Below are 20,778 nucleotides of genomic sequence, written 5' to 3'. Positions count from 1 at the left end.
GCTGAATCCCTGACAACCTTCAAAAAGCATCTGAAAACCCATCTCTTCCGTGAGCACTTAACCACATAAAAAAAAAAAAAAAAAAAAAAAAAAAAAAACCTCCCCTTTCCCTCTAAAAACCTCACTTATCGGGCTTATGCTACTCTGAATAATGCCTGAACTTTGTATCTTGAGCACTCCTTGCGTAGCTTTGGTTTTTGCCTCTTCATGATGATTCGCTTAATCTAGTCCTGCTTTGTAAGTCGCTTTGGATAAAAGCGTCTGCCAAATGACTAAATGTAAATGTAAATGTAAATATGCATGAAAGGGACATAAGTTTATCTATATAAAAAAAAAAAAAATAGACATGAATGAGACATGAGCAAACACAATCATAAACAATCAGAAATGCTTCTGCAATGGCTTTAAACCCTCAATGTGTGTCAAGAGAAAGTTTACAAGAAGATGTGGGTGATTTTTATTTCCTCTGAAAGCAGAAGTGAAATTATGTGGGATCCACAAATAGATCGTAATAAATTACATGCAAATGACACTTCCCCCATTCTTAAGACAAGGCTTAAGTCTAGTCCCAGACTAAAATGGCTGTTTTAAAATAAACTTTCATGATGAATGCAGGATGAAGTCTTTACACCCTTCTGTCACTCTTAATGTATATGTTTATATTAATATACGGATGTGTCGTCTGTCCTCTGTGTTTCTCTGCTTGTCTTTCACACACCTCAACACTCTCCGCCCTGTTAACAGTGCAGATCTGGGTGGAACCGTTAGAGAATAAGGAAGAAGAAACGTGAGAAAGACTGACGGAGGATCTGTGCACTTCTAATGATAGTGACTTACATCACATTCAAGGAACACATTTGATCAGTTCTTGCTTTCACTGGATTGGGATCGGATCTGGTTTTTCTCTGGATATCTGAGACTGAAGTCAATCTGGAATGAAGGCTGTCATCATCCTCTTCATCTTCATCACCCTCTGCCTGATCTCAGGTCAGTTCTTCACTGCTCAGTCTGGGTCGAATAACATACTATATTACCCAGATTGATGATATATTATAACCCAGAGCAAATGCACTTGTGTTTGGCAGGTCAAGTGCTTTGTTTCAGAGTGTTTGGATGCACTGGAGGGAGTTTAATGTTCAAGTGCATGATCTCAAACCAGAGAGAGACTAATGATCAACATAAAGTGAAGTATTTCTGCAGAGACAGGAGCTGTAAGATGGGCATCAGTACTGATGTTAAGAGTCGATGGGTTTATAACGGGAGATTCGCTCTGTATGATGATGAAAACAGCAGATTCTTCACAGTGTTTATCAGGAACCTCAGCAGAGAGGATGATGGGAAATATACATGTGGAAACAATCAGACATGGAGTCGTGATGTTAAGTTAGTGGAGAAGAAAGGTATGTGTGACACTTTATAACTTCATACAGCAATTATTAATTATAGTACTATTAAAGGTGCAGTACGGAAGATTTTGAGTAAAAATGAAAAAAAAAAAAAAAAATTATTTACTAGGGGTGTAACGGTACGTGTATTCGTACCAGACCGTTTCGGTACAGGGCTTTCGGTACGGTGCACGTGTGCACCGAATAACCGAATGCAATATTTTGTGTGCGGAACAGTACATTTTCGTGTTTCCACACAAACATATTAAGTGGCGGAAGTCTCCTTTTTCAGCGCAAATCCCACCCTGCAGCTGATTCTAAAGTTTTACCCGTCGTCACTGTAACCTAAACCAATGAAATCGACTGCAGGGCGGAAAAAAAAAAACGTGCGCTGTACAACAACATACACGGCACGCTTTAGCCCAGCCTCTTGCTAGCTAGCGTCATGGCCAATGCAGACAAGCCCATTGACAGTATGGACAAGCCGGTGTGGTGAAGTATCCGGTCACTCTGAAGTGATGGGTCTGGGCTGAGGACCCAAGCAATCCGATTGGTTCAAAGCACGTTTTATGGGTAATCGCTTTAGTGCCTGGTTACAAATCATACAAAATCACTTTATTATAGAAGACGTGTGTACTACGTTATAACGAATCATTAATGTATTTAATGTATTTTAAATTATACGTTTCATATACTAGTATTTAACTGAAGCTATAGATTGTGAAATTAAACATTTCTCGTTGTTAGTGTGTTTTTTAGTTAGCTTAGATAGTAGCATAGCATACAGCTAACGTTATCCGATGATCGTGCTATGAGCTTTACCTGATATTACTGCACTGATACTGCCTTACCGTATCGCGAGAACAGATTTAGATCAGGCATACTACTGGCATACTAATTGGGTCCTCAGCCTGGACCCATCACTTCAGAGTGACCGGATACTTCACCACACCGGAGCTTGAAGAGCCACCCTTTACACTTTGGAAAAGTTATATATATATATATATTTTTAAATATGAGCAGGCCTACAAGCTGGGATTAGTAATGCTGCACTGTTATCATAGTTATTTATTTATATTTTTCATTATATTTTATTATGTGATATTGGTTTGAGACTGAGAGTATTTTATTTAGTGGAGAACTTTGCAGCAGTTTTATTTCTTATTCTTTTTTTATTTTATATATATTTTATTAGATTTCATTAAAAAGTGTTTAAAAAAGTGTAAACAAATTGTTAAAAAAAAGTTTATAGTAATAAACAACCTGCAGTTTAATGTTTGCATTTCTTTCCCTTACTGTACCGAAAATGAACCGAACCGTGACTTTAAAACCGAGGTACGTACCGAACCATGATTTTTGCGTACCGTTACACCCCTATTATTTACTGAAAAAAAATTCAAAACAGTTTCCATGCCTTACACTGATTCAAAACACTGATGCAAAAGATTATGCAGGGAAAATGTCAGTTTTATGTTGTATGTCATTCTTCTTTGCATGTTCATGTTACATCTGTAAAAATAAAAAAATATATATGTAACTTCCCTGTTCAGATTACATTTTCAGATGTGTGTTTTTCTGTCAGTATGTCTTGGCGTAGGATGTAACGACTCTGATCTCAGGCAACTATGAATATACCTAAAAACAACCACAATACACATTTAAAAGAAACACTGCAAGGATCATGACATTGTATGTTTCACACAGAGATGGCGATAGAGAGGCCAAAGTTCCCTAGTGCACCTCTAATAACACTAATAATATGTTAGATTTAAGTTCATGTCACAAGGTTTTGTTGAAATCATTTTCAGAGTCTGGTTGTGGGACGTCTGTTATCCGGGACGGGTATCTTGGACAAAAGACGATCACTTTCCGCTGTGAATATGATGAGAAGTTTAAAACACACACCAAAGTTTTCTACAGACTGAACGAGGATCCTGTCCATGTTCTGAACAGTTCACGATCATCACAATCATCTGAGGAGAAGTTCAGTCTGTCTGATAGTCATGAAGATCATTTTAATGTGACCATTAGAGATATTTCTGCAGCGGACAGTGGAGTTTATTTATGTGGAGTGGAGAGATACGGATCAGATCATCAACCTTCAGATCAGTCAGTTACTCACATAACCTTCATTAAAGAGATTCAGCTGAATGTTTATGGTGAGTTTAGTTCTTTTAACTAAAGACTCCTTACAGCTCTAAATAAGGAATGTAAATCCCTCCTGACTTTTAATAATGCAATAAATCAACAAATAAATCTTGTTTTGAAGGTTTTTGTGATTTATTACAGCATATATAAATACTTCTCCTTTTCTTTGACTATTGTTGCCTCCAGTGGTCGGACTTGAAGGAGATTCATCTGAGATCAAATGCCCTTATGATGAAAACCATTCAACAGAAGTAAAGTGTCTTTGTAAAGGAAAGTGTTTCACTGAAGATGCTCAAAATATCATTCGATCCAATGAAGCCCATGTTAATAATCCAAAGATTTCAGTAAAGGACGACACTGAACTCAATCTCTTCACTGTGACCTTGAGTGACCTGAGAGCAGAGGATGCTGGGATATACTGGTGTGCAGTGAAAGGAGCGTTTAACCTTCCCATTGAGCTCATGATCGTCCTGAAAGATGGTGAGAGTGTTTTCTGGGGATCATCTCAATGTTTTCTGTCATCATCCTCATGTGTTTGTTCTCTCCAGCGCTCTTCACTCATGAAGCGTCTGTCGGAGGATCGGTGTCCATCAGCTGTAAGAACATCAGGAGTCAAACACAGAGGCTTTTCTGCAGAGGAGATCAGCCCAACATCTGTGTCCGAGACGGAGTTCGTGTTTCATCCAATACGAGAACAAATGACCGATTCTCTCTGACGGACGAAACCTCAGCTGGAGTCTTTACTGTGAACATCAGCAATCTGACAGAAGAGGATTCTGGGAAATACTGGTGCGCAGAGGAGACTTCTGGGTCGTTCGTATTCACTGAAGTTCATCTACATGTGACTCAAGGTAAAAGACTCTTTCATTAAAAGGATCGTTCACCATTAAATGAAATATGGCTTTCTTCAGATGAACACAGAAGAAGATATTTTGAGAAATGTTTTGTTTTGTCCATGAAAAGTCATTGGGGTGCAATGCTGTTCGGTGTCCATGTTCTGCAAAATATCTTCTTTTATATTGTGAAGAAATAAAGTCATACAGGTTTGAACAATAAGAGTGTGAGTAAATGATGACAGAATGAATTTGAGGAAAACAGTAAAATCCAACAAAACTAAAAATTAAAATGAAAAATTAGTTAATTTTACTTAATGTCTTAACTTAAATGTAAAAATCTAGTAATCTGTAATATTCACATACTATTCCTTGTTTACTCAGAAAACCCAAGTTAAGATTAATTGACTGGTTTGAGTGCCATTTTGTCAAGAAAAAAATATTATTATTTTTTCATGCGGCACAATTCTTAATAGACTTTCCACTAATTTCCTTCACTTCTGCAGTTTTCTTCCTCATTTATATGATTGTAATTCTCTTCCTGTTGATGCAGTGATGCTACAAGAAATCACAGTTATTTGATTTCAAAGGAAAGGCAGTAATTAGGGGTGTGACGAGACACTAATCTCACGAGACACAAGATTGGGTTCACGAGAACGAGATGAGATTTTTGCACAATATTTAATAGAAATCCTCACTGACAAAAGTCATGACTGGAAAAAAGCTTTGAGTATGAATTATCAAATGCATTGAAAGACAACAATATACAAGCATTGTAAAAGATTTTGCCACATACTCAACTGACTAGCTTTTCTCCTGTATGATTTCACATGAGTCTCTTCAGACCTTACTGTACATTAATTATGAGCTTCTGATTGAGGCCGTGATCCTAATTGATCTTCTTTCCACAAATTGAACATAAAAATAAAAACACTATAAATAACCAAAATAAAATAAGTTTTTTCTAAGTCACATTAAGTGCAAACCATAAGTGCAAGTGCAACCATAATCAAAATACTCTCAGTATTCAAAGTGCAAACAGAGATCAAAAGAGAGATCAGAGCCACAACAACACAGTCCAGAGATAGGTTTGATATTGGGAGATAGGCTATTGTATCAGGAACTCGTGTTTTACTTTCACTTTCGGGTTCGCGATCGCACATACTCTGTGTAGGGAGCGGCGGTGCTAATCGCGCATTATCCAATATAAGACACTCATCAGACGCTCAGGCTCTGTTGTGCAACGAATCCTCCAACATCATCTCGAGATCAGTGAACTGTGATTCCTGCTGCACTGTGTGCGACTGCAACTCATGCTGGATGAGCAGAGCAGATGTTTACAGTGGTTTTTTTTTTTTTTATTGACATGAAACGAGTCTCATGGGCACTTTTATTTTATTTATTTGTTGTCCTTTTGGGAGCTTGACTAGTTGCTGTCTGTTTTCGATGTACAGAAAATATTCTTCAGATAATCACATTTGTGTTCCACAGATGATCTGAGTAAATAATGACTGATTTGTTTCTCTAATAAATTTGACAATCGGCGCTCTATGATTGTGCATTTTCAGAAACGACGTCACCTGACCTTGAAAGAGAAACATCCCTGGATGAAGGAAAGTCTGGTAAGATCCAACAGATCCGTTGCTCAGTTTGAGTTGAAAGTGATCTTATGATATAAAGATGAGTGATGGATGTACAGCATGTGTAAGAATACTCGTATTCAATTCTCTATTTGGTTTAACCAATACACTCTATGGTTGTGATCTTGATGACTATAAAGCCATCAACCGGTAAATCCTTCCTGACTTTTAATAATGCAGTAAATCAACAAATAAATCCCATTTTGCAGGTAAAATCACGTCTGTCCAGGTTCAGGCCTACTCCAGTAAATCAGTCTTCATCACATGTACATTTCCACAAGAAATCAAAGGAAACAAGAAGTTCATCCAGAAAGATTCACCACAGAAGAAGATCTTTATTGAAGAACAGAATCAGTGGGTTCGTCATGATAAAGTGCACATGTATGATGATTCCAGTGAAGGACGTTTGAAGGTTTTCATCAGTGATTTAACCGCGGCTAATGAAGCGACGTACAGATGTGGAGTGAATAAACCTGATCATGATCTGTTCACTGAGATTAAACTGACAGTAAATCAAGGTAAAGAGCTTCTGGGAGGACCTTCATTTTAGAGACTTAAAATAAGAAAGATAGCTTTTTTATATTGTATATTTTTCATTGTTTTTGTGTATAGTTGATCATTTTCGTGCATCAAGCAAAGCATCTGCTATTATTGGTGAAAGTGTGAAACTCACCTGCAATTTCCCCGAGAAACATGACGAGACCTTCAAACACATCTGCAAAGAGAACAAGGAGAAGATCTGTGAAAGCATCAGTTCATCAGAGAAGAAACGCTTTGAGTTTTCTGCCGGTCCAGCAGGAGTTTTCACAGTGAGCATCAGTAATGTGAGCGTGAGAGATGCTGGAGTTTACTGGTGTGGAGCCGAAACCAGAGACACACATCTGACTTCTGTCTCGCTCACCAATCAACATCAACTCACTCCAACTCGTACGTACAGTGACCATAAATCAAATAACATATGCATATATGACAGCATATAAATACTTCTCCTTTTCTTTGACTATTAGTGCCTCCAGTGGTCGGACGTGAAGGAGATTCATCTGAGATCAAATGCCCTTATGATGAAAACCATTCAACAGAAGTAAAGTGTCTTTGTAAAGGAAAGTGTTTCACTAAAGATGCTCAACATATCATTCAATCCGATGAATCCCATGTTAATAAACCAAAGATTTCAGTAAAGGACGACACTGAACTCAATCTCTTCACTGTGACCTTGAGTGACCTGAGAGCAGAGGATGCTGGGATATACTGGTGTGCAGTGGAAGGAGCGTTTAACCTTCCCATTGAGCTCATGATCATCCTGAAAGATGGTGAGAGTGTTTTCTGGGGAACATCTCAATGTTTTCTGTCATCATCCTCATGTGTTTGTTCTCTCCAGCGCTCTTCACTCATGAAGCGTCTGTCGGAGGATCGGTGTCCATCAGCTGTAAGAACATCAGGAGTCAAACACAGAGGCTTTTCTGCAGAGGAGATCAGCCCAACATCTGTGTCCGAGACGGAGTTCGTGTTTCATCCGATACGAGAACAAACGGCCGATTCTCTCTGACGGACGAAACCTCAGCTGGAGTCTTTACTGTGAACATCAGCAATCTGACAGAAGAGGATTCTGGGAAATACTGGTGCGCAGTGGTGACTTCTGGGTCGTTCGTATTAACTGAAGTTCATCTACATGTGACTCAAGGTAAAACATCTTTCAGCACAATGTTGACCACAAAAACTCAGACATACCAGAAAACCTTTTAAATTCCAAAATAATAGAAAATTAAACACTAACAAATCTCCCCCTATATTAATATTGAGCAAAACACATTAAATAACTCTTAATTTTAACATACTGTCCTTTAACAGTCAGAAGCAAAGCATGCTGGGAACTAGAAATATGTTGTAACTCATTCCATGCATGTGTGTTTATATGTGTGTGTGTGAACATACATTCACATTTATATGGGAATATGAATGTGCAATACATGTACACAATTGTCATGGGCGTGCAACAAGATGAACCCAAGCGCAGACAGTACACAATACAGACGGGATTTATTGATATAAAACAGAAAACAAAACCCACGAGGGGGCAAAACAACACAGGTAACGGGTGACTAGACTGACAAGGCTTAACTATATAAAGACAATAAACTTCACTAACAAAAACTCTAGACAAGGTGTTCACGGCAACAACAAGCACAGATACACATTTCACAATGAACCGACAAAGGACAGCAAACACAAGGGGATTAAATAGGGACAAACTAATGAGGGAACAGGTGATAATTAGGAGGAGATAATTACTAAATGAGGGTAACAAGGAGGGCGGGGCTGGGAAACGAGACAACACAAGCACATGGCCAAACTAATGACCAAGCGCTTGTACACAAACCATGGGTCTGTCATGATCCTGCCACAAGACTAGAGAACTACTAAAACACAAGGCAGACTCATGACAGAACCCCCCCCCCCCCCCCCTTAAGGAGCGGCTACCAGACGCTCCTCAAGAGGACATTAAACACGAGACATGACCTCTCTGCCGCACTCACCACAGTCTGTTTCCCCACTGCTGCAGCGGGTTCTGGGACAGCGCTCACGGCTGCAGCGGGCTCAGGACCAGGCAAGGACGACGGTTGGGAGGTTCCTCTCCTCCTCTTCTTCCTTCTGGGCCGTGGTACCGAGGCTGTAGCTGGACTGGTGACTCTATGGAGTTCCGCGGGAATTGGAACAGGCGCTGGGAAGACAGTCCCGGGAGGTGTAGACTCCGTCGACGAGGCCTCTGATGCGGACTCCCAGGACAGCCGTCTTCCCCGCTTGCCGCGAAGAGTAGCCACTTCGGGAGTAGTGGAGAAAACAGTCTGGTCCCCCAACGTAGCCACGGCAAGAACACGACCCTCCGGGATCACGGGCAGCATGCCAGGTGGAGGTGGGCTAGTGGCACTGGGCGGGTCTCTCCGTGACAGGTGGGCCACCATCTCCTGGAAAGGACGACAGACCAGCCTCTCCCGTTTAGCCAGAGGGGGGATATCATTAAGGCCCGCAATGAGGTAGCGATTAAGGAGGCTCTCAGGTAAAAAACACCTCCTCTCCTCCACGACCCGGGCATACTCATTTAGGGATTGTTCTTCCTGGGAAGGAATTGGCAGTCTTCCCATCTTGGAGTCAGAGATGGCCTTGAGCCACCAATCCTCCAGAGGGTCCGCTGGAGACTGAAGGGACGAGGACAAACTGTCTGCTGGGTTCAGTTGTGGTCGGTTCATTCTGTCACGGGCGTGCAACACGATGAACCCAAGCGCAGACAGTACACAATACAAACGGGATTTATTGATATAAAACAGAAAACAAAACCCACGAGGGGGCAAAACAACACAGGTAACAGGTGACTAGACTGACAAGGCTTAACTATATAAAGACAATAAACTTCACTAACAAAAACTCTAGACAAGGTGTTCACGGCAACAACAAGCACAGATACACATTTCACAATGAACCGACAAAGGACAGCAAACACAAGGGGATTAAATAGGGACAAACTAATGAGGGAACAGGTGATAATTAGGAGGAGATAATTACTAAATGAGGGTAACAAGGAGGGCGGGGCTGGGAAACGAGACAACACAAGCACATGGCCAAACTAATGACCAAGCGCTTGTACACAAACCATGGGTCTGTCATGATCCTGCCACAAGACTAGAGAACTACTAAAACACAAGGCAGACTCATGACAACAATAAAGGATAAAACTTTTTGATTATTACATGTAATGCTGTTTTTGTCTTAATTTATAAATGCTTTATATGTATTTATATATTGCAGTATATTGAAAAATATAAGCACTAGTTTCCCATATATGTAAATGTATTATGTAATATATCATTATATTTTGAAGTATATTCCCATATATTTTTGTTTCGTATAGATCATGCTTGAGTCACACACGGTTCCCTTTCAAGGGAACTCGCGTTGCGTCGAGATTGACGCTATGGGAACGCATTGCGTGATTGCATCATGAAGCACTTGTAAAATCAGTCCAATGGCGTATAGGCGGGTGACGTCATGGCAGGAAGCTATAAAGCGCACACAGACCAAACATTGTCAGCTTCTGTGTCTTCAGCAAGCGCTCTCTGTGAAATCTGTCTCTGTCTATTTATTGTTGTTTGTCCTAACAAGCATATTATATATCTAGACAGGAATATAATGGCGAGCAAACAGCATTTTGGATCGTGTGTTCCTCCCCGCTCTCGCTTCATTACGAGTGGGGATACACGCGATTTATGTGTTGTTTGTTTGGGAGTAGAGCATGCACGGTCAGCTCTAGTAAAAGGTGGCTGACAGTGTTCATTCATAATTCCTGACGTGTAACATATGCACTTCGAGAGTTTTAGCTCTGCTCCTGTTGGCTTTCTTCTCGAGGGAAGAAAGTCGAGAAAGATTATTTGGCTTGGATCTCGCGTTTGCAGAGGCAGCGCGTAGATTAGGCTACGGGTCTGCAATAAAGATTCTGTGACTCGATCTCGGATCTCGCGTGTGCTGAGGCAGCGCGTAGATTTCGGGGCTGCAATAAGAATCTAATGGCTCAGATCGCGCGTTTGCCGAGGCAGCGCGTAGATTATGAGTCTGCATCTCTGCAATAAGAATCTAATGGCTCAGATCGCGCGGTTGCCGAGGCAACGTGTAGATAAGGTCCGATATATTTATATACACACAGGGAACTGAGCAGACAGGAATTTCCTTTTCTCTCTTTCTCTTATGATTGTTTGCAAACTAATTATGTGTTTGTAGACTATTATTGTTGTTCTTTTTGTTTGAGAATATAATATGAATTTAATTTGGAGAAATTAAATATTTGTCTGGCTTTGAAAGAAGATGTATGAAACTAATATATTCTATTTTTCATCCAGACCAAGTTCTGTATTAATACACTAAATTCAGCCTTTCACCTAGACCGTTTCTTCTTGTCTGGTTGACATTTGGCTGCCTTTAATTTTTGAGAAAATTAAATATGTACTTGTCTGATCTCTGAGGAGTTAGATGTCTATATTAATGTAGTATTCAGCATTTCATCCAGACCGTTTCTACTTGTCTGGTTGATATTTGGCTGCATTTAATTTTTGAGAAAATTAAATATGTACTTATCTGATCTATGTACTTATCTGATCTCTGAGGAGTTCGATGTCTATATTAATGTAGTATTCAGCATTTCATCCAGACCGTTTCTACTTGTCTGGTTGATATTTGGCTGCATTTAATTTTTGAGAAAATTAAATATGTACTTATCTGATCTCTGAGGAGTTAGATTTCGGTATTAATATGCTGGGGCCGTTCTGCCAACCCCATCATCTCGTGTGCTTTGGGGCGCAACAGTCTCCAGTGAATTCTAGTCTCAGACGAGCCTTTATCTCACTGTCCGCCCGGAAACGTAGCGGCGCTGGGATTCTTGCCCCCTCCGAGGAGGGTCTCAGAGCAATCATTTCGGCTGTTCCCTGCCGGTGCGCCGTTTCAGGGCAACGAATTGGTCGCTTGAGTAATTCCAGAGACCAGTCTTGAGAGGCTGGTTCTCTTAATTTCCGGGGGGAAGTGGTTAACACCTCTCTATACGGATCCCATTTCCCTTTGATGTCTTCGGGGGGCTGTTCTGCCACCCCGCCACCTCGTGTGCGTCGGGGCGCAACGGTCTCTGACGAGCCCACATCTCCGTGTCTGCCCGGAAACGTAGCGGCACTGGGATGTTCGCCCCCTATGTTGAGGGTCTCAGAGCAGTTAGTTCGGTCGTTCCCTGCTGGTTTGCCATACAGGGCACCGAATTGGTCGCTTGAGTAACACCTAGAACAATCTGGAGAGCTTGGTTCTCTTATTAGATTTTCTGGCAGCGTGGGAACTTCTGCCAAACATATCTCAACAGAAACAGAGTGTTTGCTCCTGATTCCCCACTAAAAGACTGGGGTTGGGTTGGCACTGTCAACCGCAGCCTACAAGGGGTAAGGCGGATCTGAGGACCATTATTATTTCCAAGAAGGCTGTGGAGAAAAGGTCCTGACACCCGAGGGGTCAGGCCAATGAGGGCAGTCTCCCCCGAAGTAAAGCGGTTAACACCTCATTATACGGTGCCCACTGCCCTTCGGTGCCCTCAGGGGACCATTATGCTAACCCCGCCACCTTGTGTGTTTCGGGGCGCAGTGGTCTCCGGCGAGCACATATCTCTGGGTAGTGGTCCTGGGATGCTTGCCCCCTCCGAGGAGGGTCCCAGAGCAGTCAGTTCAGTCGTTCCCTGCCGGTTCGCGTTACAGGACGACGGACTGACTGTTCAACAACAACTAAATCCAGAAGCCAGTGTCGAGAGGCTGGTACCTCTGCTAGAATGCTTACGATGCTTACGTGCCCTAGTTATGTGGAAGAAGCCTTGGTTCTCATCTCACCTGGCACTTAATCACCTGGTGATGATGGCTCAGGCTCTACATCCCTGGGCACCAGATTCAGGGAGCAGACATCCTGTCGAGGCAGGGGCTGAGGCCCAGGGGAGGGAGACTCCACCCCGAGGCGGTGGAGCTCATATGGACTTGCAGACGTGGCAGTTCAGCATCTGTACATGGTTTCCCTGATTGTTCTACTTCCGGGAGTTCTGGAGAACAGAGTTATGTGAGTGTGGGTTTGGCCCCTGAGGGGGCCCAACTCATAGACTCGAGTCTCTCAACTGAGGTTGTTGAGGCCACAATCTCTCTAGAGCTCCCTGCACAGGAAACAAACCGGTTTCCTCCGTGGTGTGTTGGAGCAGGAGCAGTATGGCTTTGTAGCCTTGTATTAGGGGTATCCCTACAAGAGGTGTGTGATGCGGCGGGCGGTTCCTTTCCGCACACACTCATCGGGTTTAAAACCTACTTTTGGGCTTCACTCCTGGGTCCCAGGTTATTCTGTCTTTGTTGTGCTCGCCTGATTTCACACAAGACAGGCTCTGGTCACTATGGTGGCGTTGGTATAGATGTTCCCATAGCGTCAATCTCGACGCAACGCGAGTTCCCTTGAAAAACAATCATCAATCTCGGTTACGACTGTAACCTCGGTTCCCTGAAGAGGGAACGAGCGTTGCGTCACCTTGCCATACTTCTGGCGCGCCTGTGATCGACTTGCTTCGACCTATCAGAAGTTGACAATGTTTGGTCTGGGTGCGCTTTATAGCTTCCTGCCATGACGTCACCTGCCTATACGCCATTGGACTGATTTTACAAGTGCTTCATGATGCAATCACGCAATGCGTTCCCATAGCATCAATCTCGACGCAAGGCTCGTTCCCTCTTCAGGGAACCGAGGTTACAGTCGTAACCGAGGCGTTCTCTGCAGCTTTTCTTCTTACAGCGTGTTCATTTTTGGGTGAACTGTCCCTTTAAAGCAACATGCTGTGTTAAAGTCTGCAGATTCAGCCTGATGAACATGAAAACCACAGAGAACAGGAAGCTACCAAAACCATAGTAAAACTTGTGTTTTAGTTTAGCACAGAGAACGCATTTCTGTTTACAGATGTGCAAAAATAACCCTCACCTTACTGTCATTTCAGACACACTTTTTTGTTGTTTTTTTGTAGCACAAAATATGTTTTTTTAACATTCTTGCTGCTCTTTTCCATACACTGAAATAGTTTGTCTGAATTTAAATCGTTATGCACTGTAAAGACGTGTCTTGGCACATACTTGATATCATCGGATACGAATTTGCTATTTGCAATTAATCATACACTTGAACATTCACACTGTTGTTGAACTGAATCAACACTGAACAGAATTGAGCTGAATACTGACTCTATTTTCTTTATAAAGCTGCTTTACGGCCCTCATATAATCATTGCAACATATTTTTTTGTCTTCGCTCAAGGCTAAAAAGAATTCTGAAATACCTTTGCAGTGATAAACTGTTAGCAGATGTCCCGACACCAGACACATTTACATGTTTCCTTCCCAGTCAAGACGTGAGATCATGATCACAGTGACATCACACCATTCTCATACGGCAGGGATGGGCAAACTCGGTCCTGGAGGGCCACTGTCCTGCAGAGTTTAGCTCCAACCCTGATAAACTCTCCTGTCTGTAGCTTTCTAGCAATCCTGAAGACATTGATCAGCTGGTTCAGGTGTGTTTGATTAGGGTCCCAGATAGACAGCAACCATCGAAATAATGTTAAATCAATGCTGATGTGTACATTTTTGACTCAACATCACTTTTTCAACATCACAACACACTCCCACAATTAATGTAGATTAAATGTAGATTGTAGATAAATAAAAGATTTCATCCAAAACCGAGTTTGCCCATCCCTCTCATACGGTGATACTCAGTGTCAGTAATATATGAGCTCATTGTGAATTCATAATGTTGAGCAGGATGAGAAGAGGCGGTTCAAATATCGGTCACTGGAGGGAGATTCTACTTCCTGTTTCTCAACACTTTCACAGTGATGTCACAGTGGTGTCACATGGTCAGCTCACAGTATGAGTGCACACCCAGATAACAGATCTTTCTTATAAGAAAATTATCCAAACATACAACTGACTTCAGCCACAGCCTTAGGTGAAATAAAAGAAGACATTAAATCTGTGAAGATCTCAGCAGAGGAGGATTAAACAACTCCACAAACAGCATTACCAGCTTCACTATTACTAACCAATGTTGGTTTGTTATTGATGACAACATAATCGTCACCTAGATTCAGTATGCTGCCTTTGTGTGGTTTTGTTCATTTTATATTTTAAATTATAATAGCCCTGTGATTATACAACATGAGGTCCAATAGTGTCGTAATCATTTATAAAGGATATTAAATGCATAATAAGACAAACATTTTAACTAATGTGTCATTTAGAATCACAGAGAGATCAAGAATCAGAGTATGAATCTCAACAATGGTGATGATCAAAAGCTTCATGCTGCAATGCATGCTGGGTATCTAGTCTTTGTGCACTTTGACCTCACATTGTGACCATAGTATGAGCACACAGTGAGGGCGCTGTGAGGATACACTTTTAGCTCACTGTGAACTCAGATTGTGAACACCTCACGAGTATCCTGGGAGCTCACGGTGAGATCAAATTGTTGACTGGGTTTCAATTAGGGGTGTGCGATATGACGATTTTTGATCGTGAACAATTAAAATGTCTCCACGATCCACTTTTTCAGAAATATTGTTGTATCGTGATTCGTGCTATGGAAATGGTTTGGATTTTCCACAAAAGACAATGGCGCAAACAACAGTTATTTGCAAATGTTGCAATGATAAGACTCGCATGTCGGATGGCAACACAACGAATCTTTTTAACCACCTCAAAAGAAAACACCCGAAAGAATATGCTGACAGTCAGACTGCTCAAAGTCGTAGATCCACGTTACGAGATACCCAGCCGCAAATATGTTTCCGCCACGGCCATGTTTATCTTTATCTTATACACGGCTGTGATCCGAATGCCGCAGCAAGATGAACACAAAATTCTAAATGTTACGTTTTTTGCTACAACAGCAGATTTATGGTCTAGCCGCACTTCAGAACCATATTTAAGTCTGACTATTAATTTTATTGATGACTGGAAGTTGTGTAGTGCGTGTCTAGAAATAACATACTTCCCACAAGACCACACGGGATTATTGTCACTGGCATTTAGTAGTTTATAATAATAAATAATTACTAATTACATTAGGAACACTGAACAGGATAAAATTATGAAATTAGTATACAATATAAATTGCATTATTATATTTGAATGTTTTGTATATAAAAACAATTATGCTATTGCAGCACAATCTGTTTGGTTTCAATAAAATATTACATTTGAAAAATATAAAAATTTGTAAATTAAAATTTACAGTGTGCTCTACGTTAAATCTAATTAACACTTCTTTTTTTTTTTAAATGGACACATTATGGCTGTTTTGCGGCTCAGTAATTTGAAAACTAGTCTTAAAACCAACATGGAAAAGAATTGTGATAAAAAAAATCATGAATCGTGATTTTTTTTTTTTCTGACAAAATCGGGATATGATATTTTTCCATATCTCCTACCACTACTTTCAATGACAAAACAAACATCAAAAATTACAGCAGTGAGAAAACAACAGCTCAGAAAGCATCTGATCACAGCGATGTTACACCAGCTCTGCAATTCAGCACTGCAGTCATGTCACGTTTATTAATATAGCACGTTATTAAACAGTATTAAACATGAAAAACAGTGTCAGCTTTTCTGTTTCTTCATGTAATCCCAGGTGGACTGGATGATGGTGAGATCAGATCTGTGTGGATCAGACCGGCTGTTGTCAGACTCCTCCTGTACACAAAAATCTTACATTATTATTACAATTAATGGCATAATTAATGTTTGGAAATGCAAACTGATATTTTCTACTTAACAGAAATAGAAAAATAGAAATAACTGGATTAAAACCAATATGTGGGATACTGGAATACTGAAATTGTTATTGTTTTTATAACTGAAGAACTTTGCAACATTAACACTGTTATTTTCATGTTTATAAGTGTAAAGCTGATTTAAAAAACAGTCGGGATTGTATAAAGCACTAGCCTATATAAATAAATGTGACTTGAAATGAAACGGGTCACATGGGCACTTTTATGGCTTTTTTTGTCCTTTTGGGAGCTTGACTAGTTGCTGTCTGCTTTCAATGTACAGAAAATATTCTTCAGATAATCAGATTTGTGTTCCACAGATGATCTGAGGAAATAATGACTGAATTTGTTCCTCTAATAAATTTGACCATCGGCGCTCTATGATCTATGACCGGGCAATCGTACTCGGGCCCGGTTCATGGCAACCGTGCCTAGTGTGAGTACACCCTAATAAAGTACACAACCAAGCAGTGAAAAAAAGCTTGTAATTAAGACCGTAATATTGACTTACCTGTCGAGAAGAAAGCAGGCAACTTCAGCGTCTCTTTTAAAAGCTTTCTCCTGCATTAGCTCTTTCCACCTGGAAAAAGCTATCCCGACATTAACCCTTGTTTTTTGTAATCTCCGGTCACGTTTCGTTTTTATGGTCTACTTTGGACTTTTTCGACGACGAGGACTCCTTATCCTGTGTGACTAATAACCGTACAGTGAGTGCAGCCTTTTAAACTTGCCGCGGCAGTGACAAGCGCCTCTCTCTGCTCTGCTCCTCCGCTTCTGCTGGCTTCAGTCACGTGACGCTGGCTCTGAACGAAACGTGTTGTGGAAACGTGTTGGCCTAGTACTTTTTGTTCCTCTCTGCTATTATAATTTTTCAAGATGGCGAAACTACATGGAAGCCTCCGTGGACCTACCCGTCCCATGTATATAAAGATAATAAATTCTTCGTTTACGAGGATTAGTCTGATCATTGGTTGAGGTATTTGTACACCATTGAGGACATATTTGAGAATAAAAATATTGATTTTAGATAATAAAATACCTAAAAGAAAGTACACATTATCCCTTTAATCTCACCTTGTTTCTCCATGAAAATCCCTTTGTGTGATTTTTTTTTTGACAGATCCTGTTTCTCTATTTGGTTTAACCAAAACACTCTATGATTGTGTATTTTCAGAAACAACGACATCCCAGGATGAAGAAAAGTCTGGTAAGATCCAGCAGATCCGTTGCTCAGTTTGAGTTGAAAGTGATCTTATGATATAAAGATAAAGATGTTTGTGTATTTTCAGAAACAACGTCACCTGACCCTGAAAGAGAAACATCCCAGGATAATTCTGGTATATCCGTTTCGCATTTTGAGTTCAAAGTTATCTCATGATATAAACAAGCATTTAAAGTACAGCATGTGTAAGAATGTAGTTGAACGTAACATTCTCACCTTTTCTCTGTGAAAATCCCTTTGTGTGATTTCAGTTTCCTCTGTGATAGTTGTGGTTTCTGTGGGTTTGATCCTGCTGGCTGTGTGTTTAGTGCTCATGTTGCTCAAAATAAAATACAGCTGTAAACATGGTGAGACACACACACACACACACACACACACACACACACACACACACACACCACTGCACATTTAGTACATCTGAGTGTGTCGCCCTCTGCTGTTCAGAAATACACACACAGTTAAATGATCTCTCATTTTCTCAGTCTGAGATGTGGCTCTTGTTCACACAGGCATCATTTCATCATCAGACAGAAGAGAGACCGGAGATCATGAAATGGTGAGTTTCAGAACTGATCTGTGCTTCATGATGTCAGATAAGCATGTTTGCTGTACCTTTAAACTGAGACTTCATGTTTGGAGGATTTTGCTTCTCTTACAGGGTCAAGACTCAGATCCTACATCAACTCCTCTATATTCGACAGTCCAGTTACCCACAATCCCCTCTGATTCACAGAATCCACTTTACTCGTCAGTCCAGTTACCCACAATCCCCTCTGATTCACAGAATCCACTTTACTCGACAGTCCAGTTACCCACAATCCCCTCTGACAGGGTCCTTTACGCATCTGTCAGTTTCCAGAAGCATGAAGAGTCTCTCAGTGACGCTACAGTCTCCTTCAGTAAGAACGAGATTCACTCTGATTATGCATCTGTCAAACACAGCAACACACCAAACTATACTTACCATTAGAGTTTTACTCAAATCTAGAACCGTGTCAGTCACTGAGAATAATGACTGAAATAATCATTCAGTGTTATTAAACAGGTTATGGATCAGTTATTAGAACAGGTTATGGATCAGTTATTAGAACAGGTTATGGATCAGTTATTAGATCAGGTTATGGATCAGTTATTAGAACAGGTTATGGATCAGTTGTGACACTTACAGGTCACTGTTTGGAAAGAAGCTGAAATGTTTCTCTCAGAGACAGAAGGAAACATTGACTTCTCTTGAAATGTTAAACTGATGACAGAACTTATTTTTAAAAATCATCTTTAATCTTTGTAAGCATCAGTTTACCAAAAGTGACGCATTATGTTGTGAGCAATAAGCCAATCTGTGATGAGCGCATCAGCTCGGATGAAGAGCAAGACAATATTCATAACGATTATAAATGTACTTGATGTCATAAATGTCAGTGTTTTAATGGGATGTCTATCATGCTGAGGAAAATAAGCCTCATTTACAAGCCTTCTCCACTAAGATTTAAATGTATTTTAGAAATGTGAAACAAGTGAAGTGCCTGAAAGGTAGTAATAGATATTTTAAAAATGTAATTACATTACTTTTTAACTACAAAAAAAAGTAACTAATTACATTGTAACTTGCCAATCCTGAGCAGCAGAATACATTTCAATCTTCAAAAGAACAAATTAAAATACTGTTAGTAACTTGTATTAATGATTGTGCTTGTGTTCTGCTTTGATTTAGCAATATGTCTGTATTATTCTCATCATTTTCAATAAAAGTCTCTGCTGAATAAATGTATATTTATGCAATCCCGCCGCCGTTTTCATTGATCACTCTGGTAACCAGATTTAAAGGTTCATTAGGTCTTGGTTTGCTGATTACCAGTTTTCAAATCTGCTGCCTTTAATGGTTGAAACCAACAGTAGACGATTCAACAATTCAACAACTGTGAACTCTCTAGCCCTGTAACAGCACTGCACTATTGAGAAGTATCATCGAGCACAGGGAAATATTAACTGCTGGAAAGCAGTCGTTTCTAGAAAAGCTCTGATAGCAGCAGAAGTGAGAAACCAGATCGGTAGGCCAGCATTTCTGCACAATGAGTAATAATCCATGCCAGATTCACATATAGGGGAGAGCGGGCCACAACCTAACGCTTTTTGACTTTCTCAGTTTGTGTAAACCTACTTAGTGTTCAGAGTATTTATTTTTCCCTGCATTGATTTCACACGTCTAGTACAATTATGTGGTTTTGTTTCATTAATACAGTGTATACTTTTTTCTTGATTTACCCCGAAAGAATGGAAGTGAAATGTGACAACATGCCCCACCATGTGAGGGGAACAATGTAACATTGTAATGTTATCTGATCTAATAAATAAAAAATATCCAAGACAAACTCAAATATTTTGTCAATAAAATACAATTCTTAACTTTTCATATAATGGAATTTTTTAAATAATTAAAAATAAAACATTTTTGTGACAACAAACACACCGCAAAACACAGCTATACAGCATAGTTCAAAACAAATTAATAATGAATAATTTCTGAACATTGACTCAGTCTTTATTCACCTTTTTCTCGAATGAATTCATAAAAGAATAGAATGGAATAGAATAGCATATTTCTAATAGGGGCTCATTGTAACGCAGTGTTACAATCTTCCCCTCCAGCGCAACTGGGATTTAAACCCTGGTTTAAGTGTTTTCTGCTAGTTAGCACAGCATTAAAGAACCATATCAACTGTTAAATAACAGATATAATAGTGCTGGACAATAATTCAGTATCAATATATATCGCAATATAATTTTTTTCAATAACGGTGATATGATTTTTAAACACATCTCCGATATTTCAATATACATTACAGGCACTGTACGTTTACATTTTCATTTTTACTGCGTGATAAATATAAGCAGCACGGCACACAACGGCCAGGATTTTCTGGCCCGTCGAATACCTTGGTCCACAGCGGACCAGCTCGGGCTAGAGGAGTGGTTACGAACAGAGGTGGAGTTTACCTGAGCCGGGAGACGCCAGCGCCAGATGATTCTGTCAGCTAACATCAGCATTAAAGACTTTTAAAATAGTTTACCTCAAAACTCACTTTCATGTTTGATTGCCTTCTGTTTGTGATCCGATGTGGATTCTGATCACCGTATAAGGCAGAAATATTTATACCCGATGCAAAAGACTGTGCACGCTAAC

The 20,778-nt window shown here is 40.3% G+C and overlaps 1 protein-coding gene and 1 long non-coding RNA gene across 4 annotated transcripts; one reads left to right on the top strand and one right to left on the bottom strand.

Annotated features, from left to right (window-relative positions):
• Window positions 1–573: 573 nt before the first annotated feature.
• Window positions 574–19,956, top strand: LOC311077567 (muscle M-line assembly protein unc-89-like). 3 transcript variants are annotated; one of them, XM_084106095.1, is made up of 15 exons: window positions 576–987; window positions 1,086–1,400; window positions 3,194–3,544; window positions 3,720–4,013; window positions 4,082–4,384; window positions 5,935–5,988; window positions 6,216–6,524; window positions 6,619–6,933; window positions 7,023–7,316; window positions 7,385–7,687; window positions 17,550–17,582; window positions 17,665–17,712; window positions 17,849–17,944; window positions 18,107–18,153; window positions 18,256–19,956. In XM_084106095.1, exons 1-15 carry the CDS (start codon window positions 936–938, stop codon window positions 18,565–18,567), a joined length of 3,126 nt encoding a protein of 1,041 aa, XP_083962221.1. In that variant the 5' UTR covers window positions 576–935; the 3' UTR covers window positions 18,568–19,956. The 3 variants fall into 3 exon arrangements, with proteins under 3 accessions (XP_083962222.1, XP_083962221.1, XP_083962220.1); XM_084106094.1 differs by having other exon boundaries at window positions 584–987; window positions 7,014–7,316; XM_084106096.1 differs by lacking the exons at window positions 17,550–17,582; window positions 17,665–17,712; window positions 17,849–17,944; window positions 18,107–18,153; window positions 18,256–19,956 and adding an exon at window positions 8,567–9,932 and having other exon boundaries at window positions 574–987; window positions 7,014–7,316.
• Window positions 6,421–17,535, bottom strand: LOC311077580. The gene is made up of 3 exons (XR_014604934.1): window positions 13,877–17,535; window positions 6,680–6,721; window positions 6,421–6,559 (listed from the first exon to the last, which is right to left on the bottom strand). It is a non-coding gene; the product is annotated as an uncharacterized lncRNA (long non-coding RNA).
• Window positions 19,957–20,778: the final 822 nt, after the last annotated feature.

This window comes from Abramis brama, assembly GCF_963993115.1.
Source record: "Abramis brama genome assembly, chromosome: 2".
NCBI lineage: Eukaryota > Metazoa > Chordata > Actinopteri > Cypriniformes > Leuciscidae > Abramis > Abramis brama.
This window is presented reverse-complemented; position numbering and strand designations above follow the sequence as displayed.

Bases quoted from the DNA above. Each gene is read 5' to 3' on its own strand.
- LOC311077567 (XM_084106094.1), top strand. From the start codon at position 936: ATGAAGGCTGTCATCATCCTCTTCATCTTCATCACCCTCTGCCTGATC. The intron at 17,713-17,848 runs GTATATCCGTTT...GTGTGATTTCAG, and splicing joins AACATCCCAGGATAATTCTG to TTTCCTCTGTGATAGTTGTG. The intron at 17,945-18,106 runs GTGAGACACACA...TTGTTCACACAG, and splicing joins AAAATACAGCTGTAAACATG to GCATCATTTCATCATCAGAC.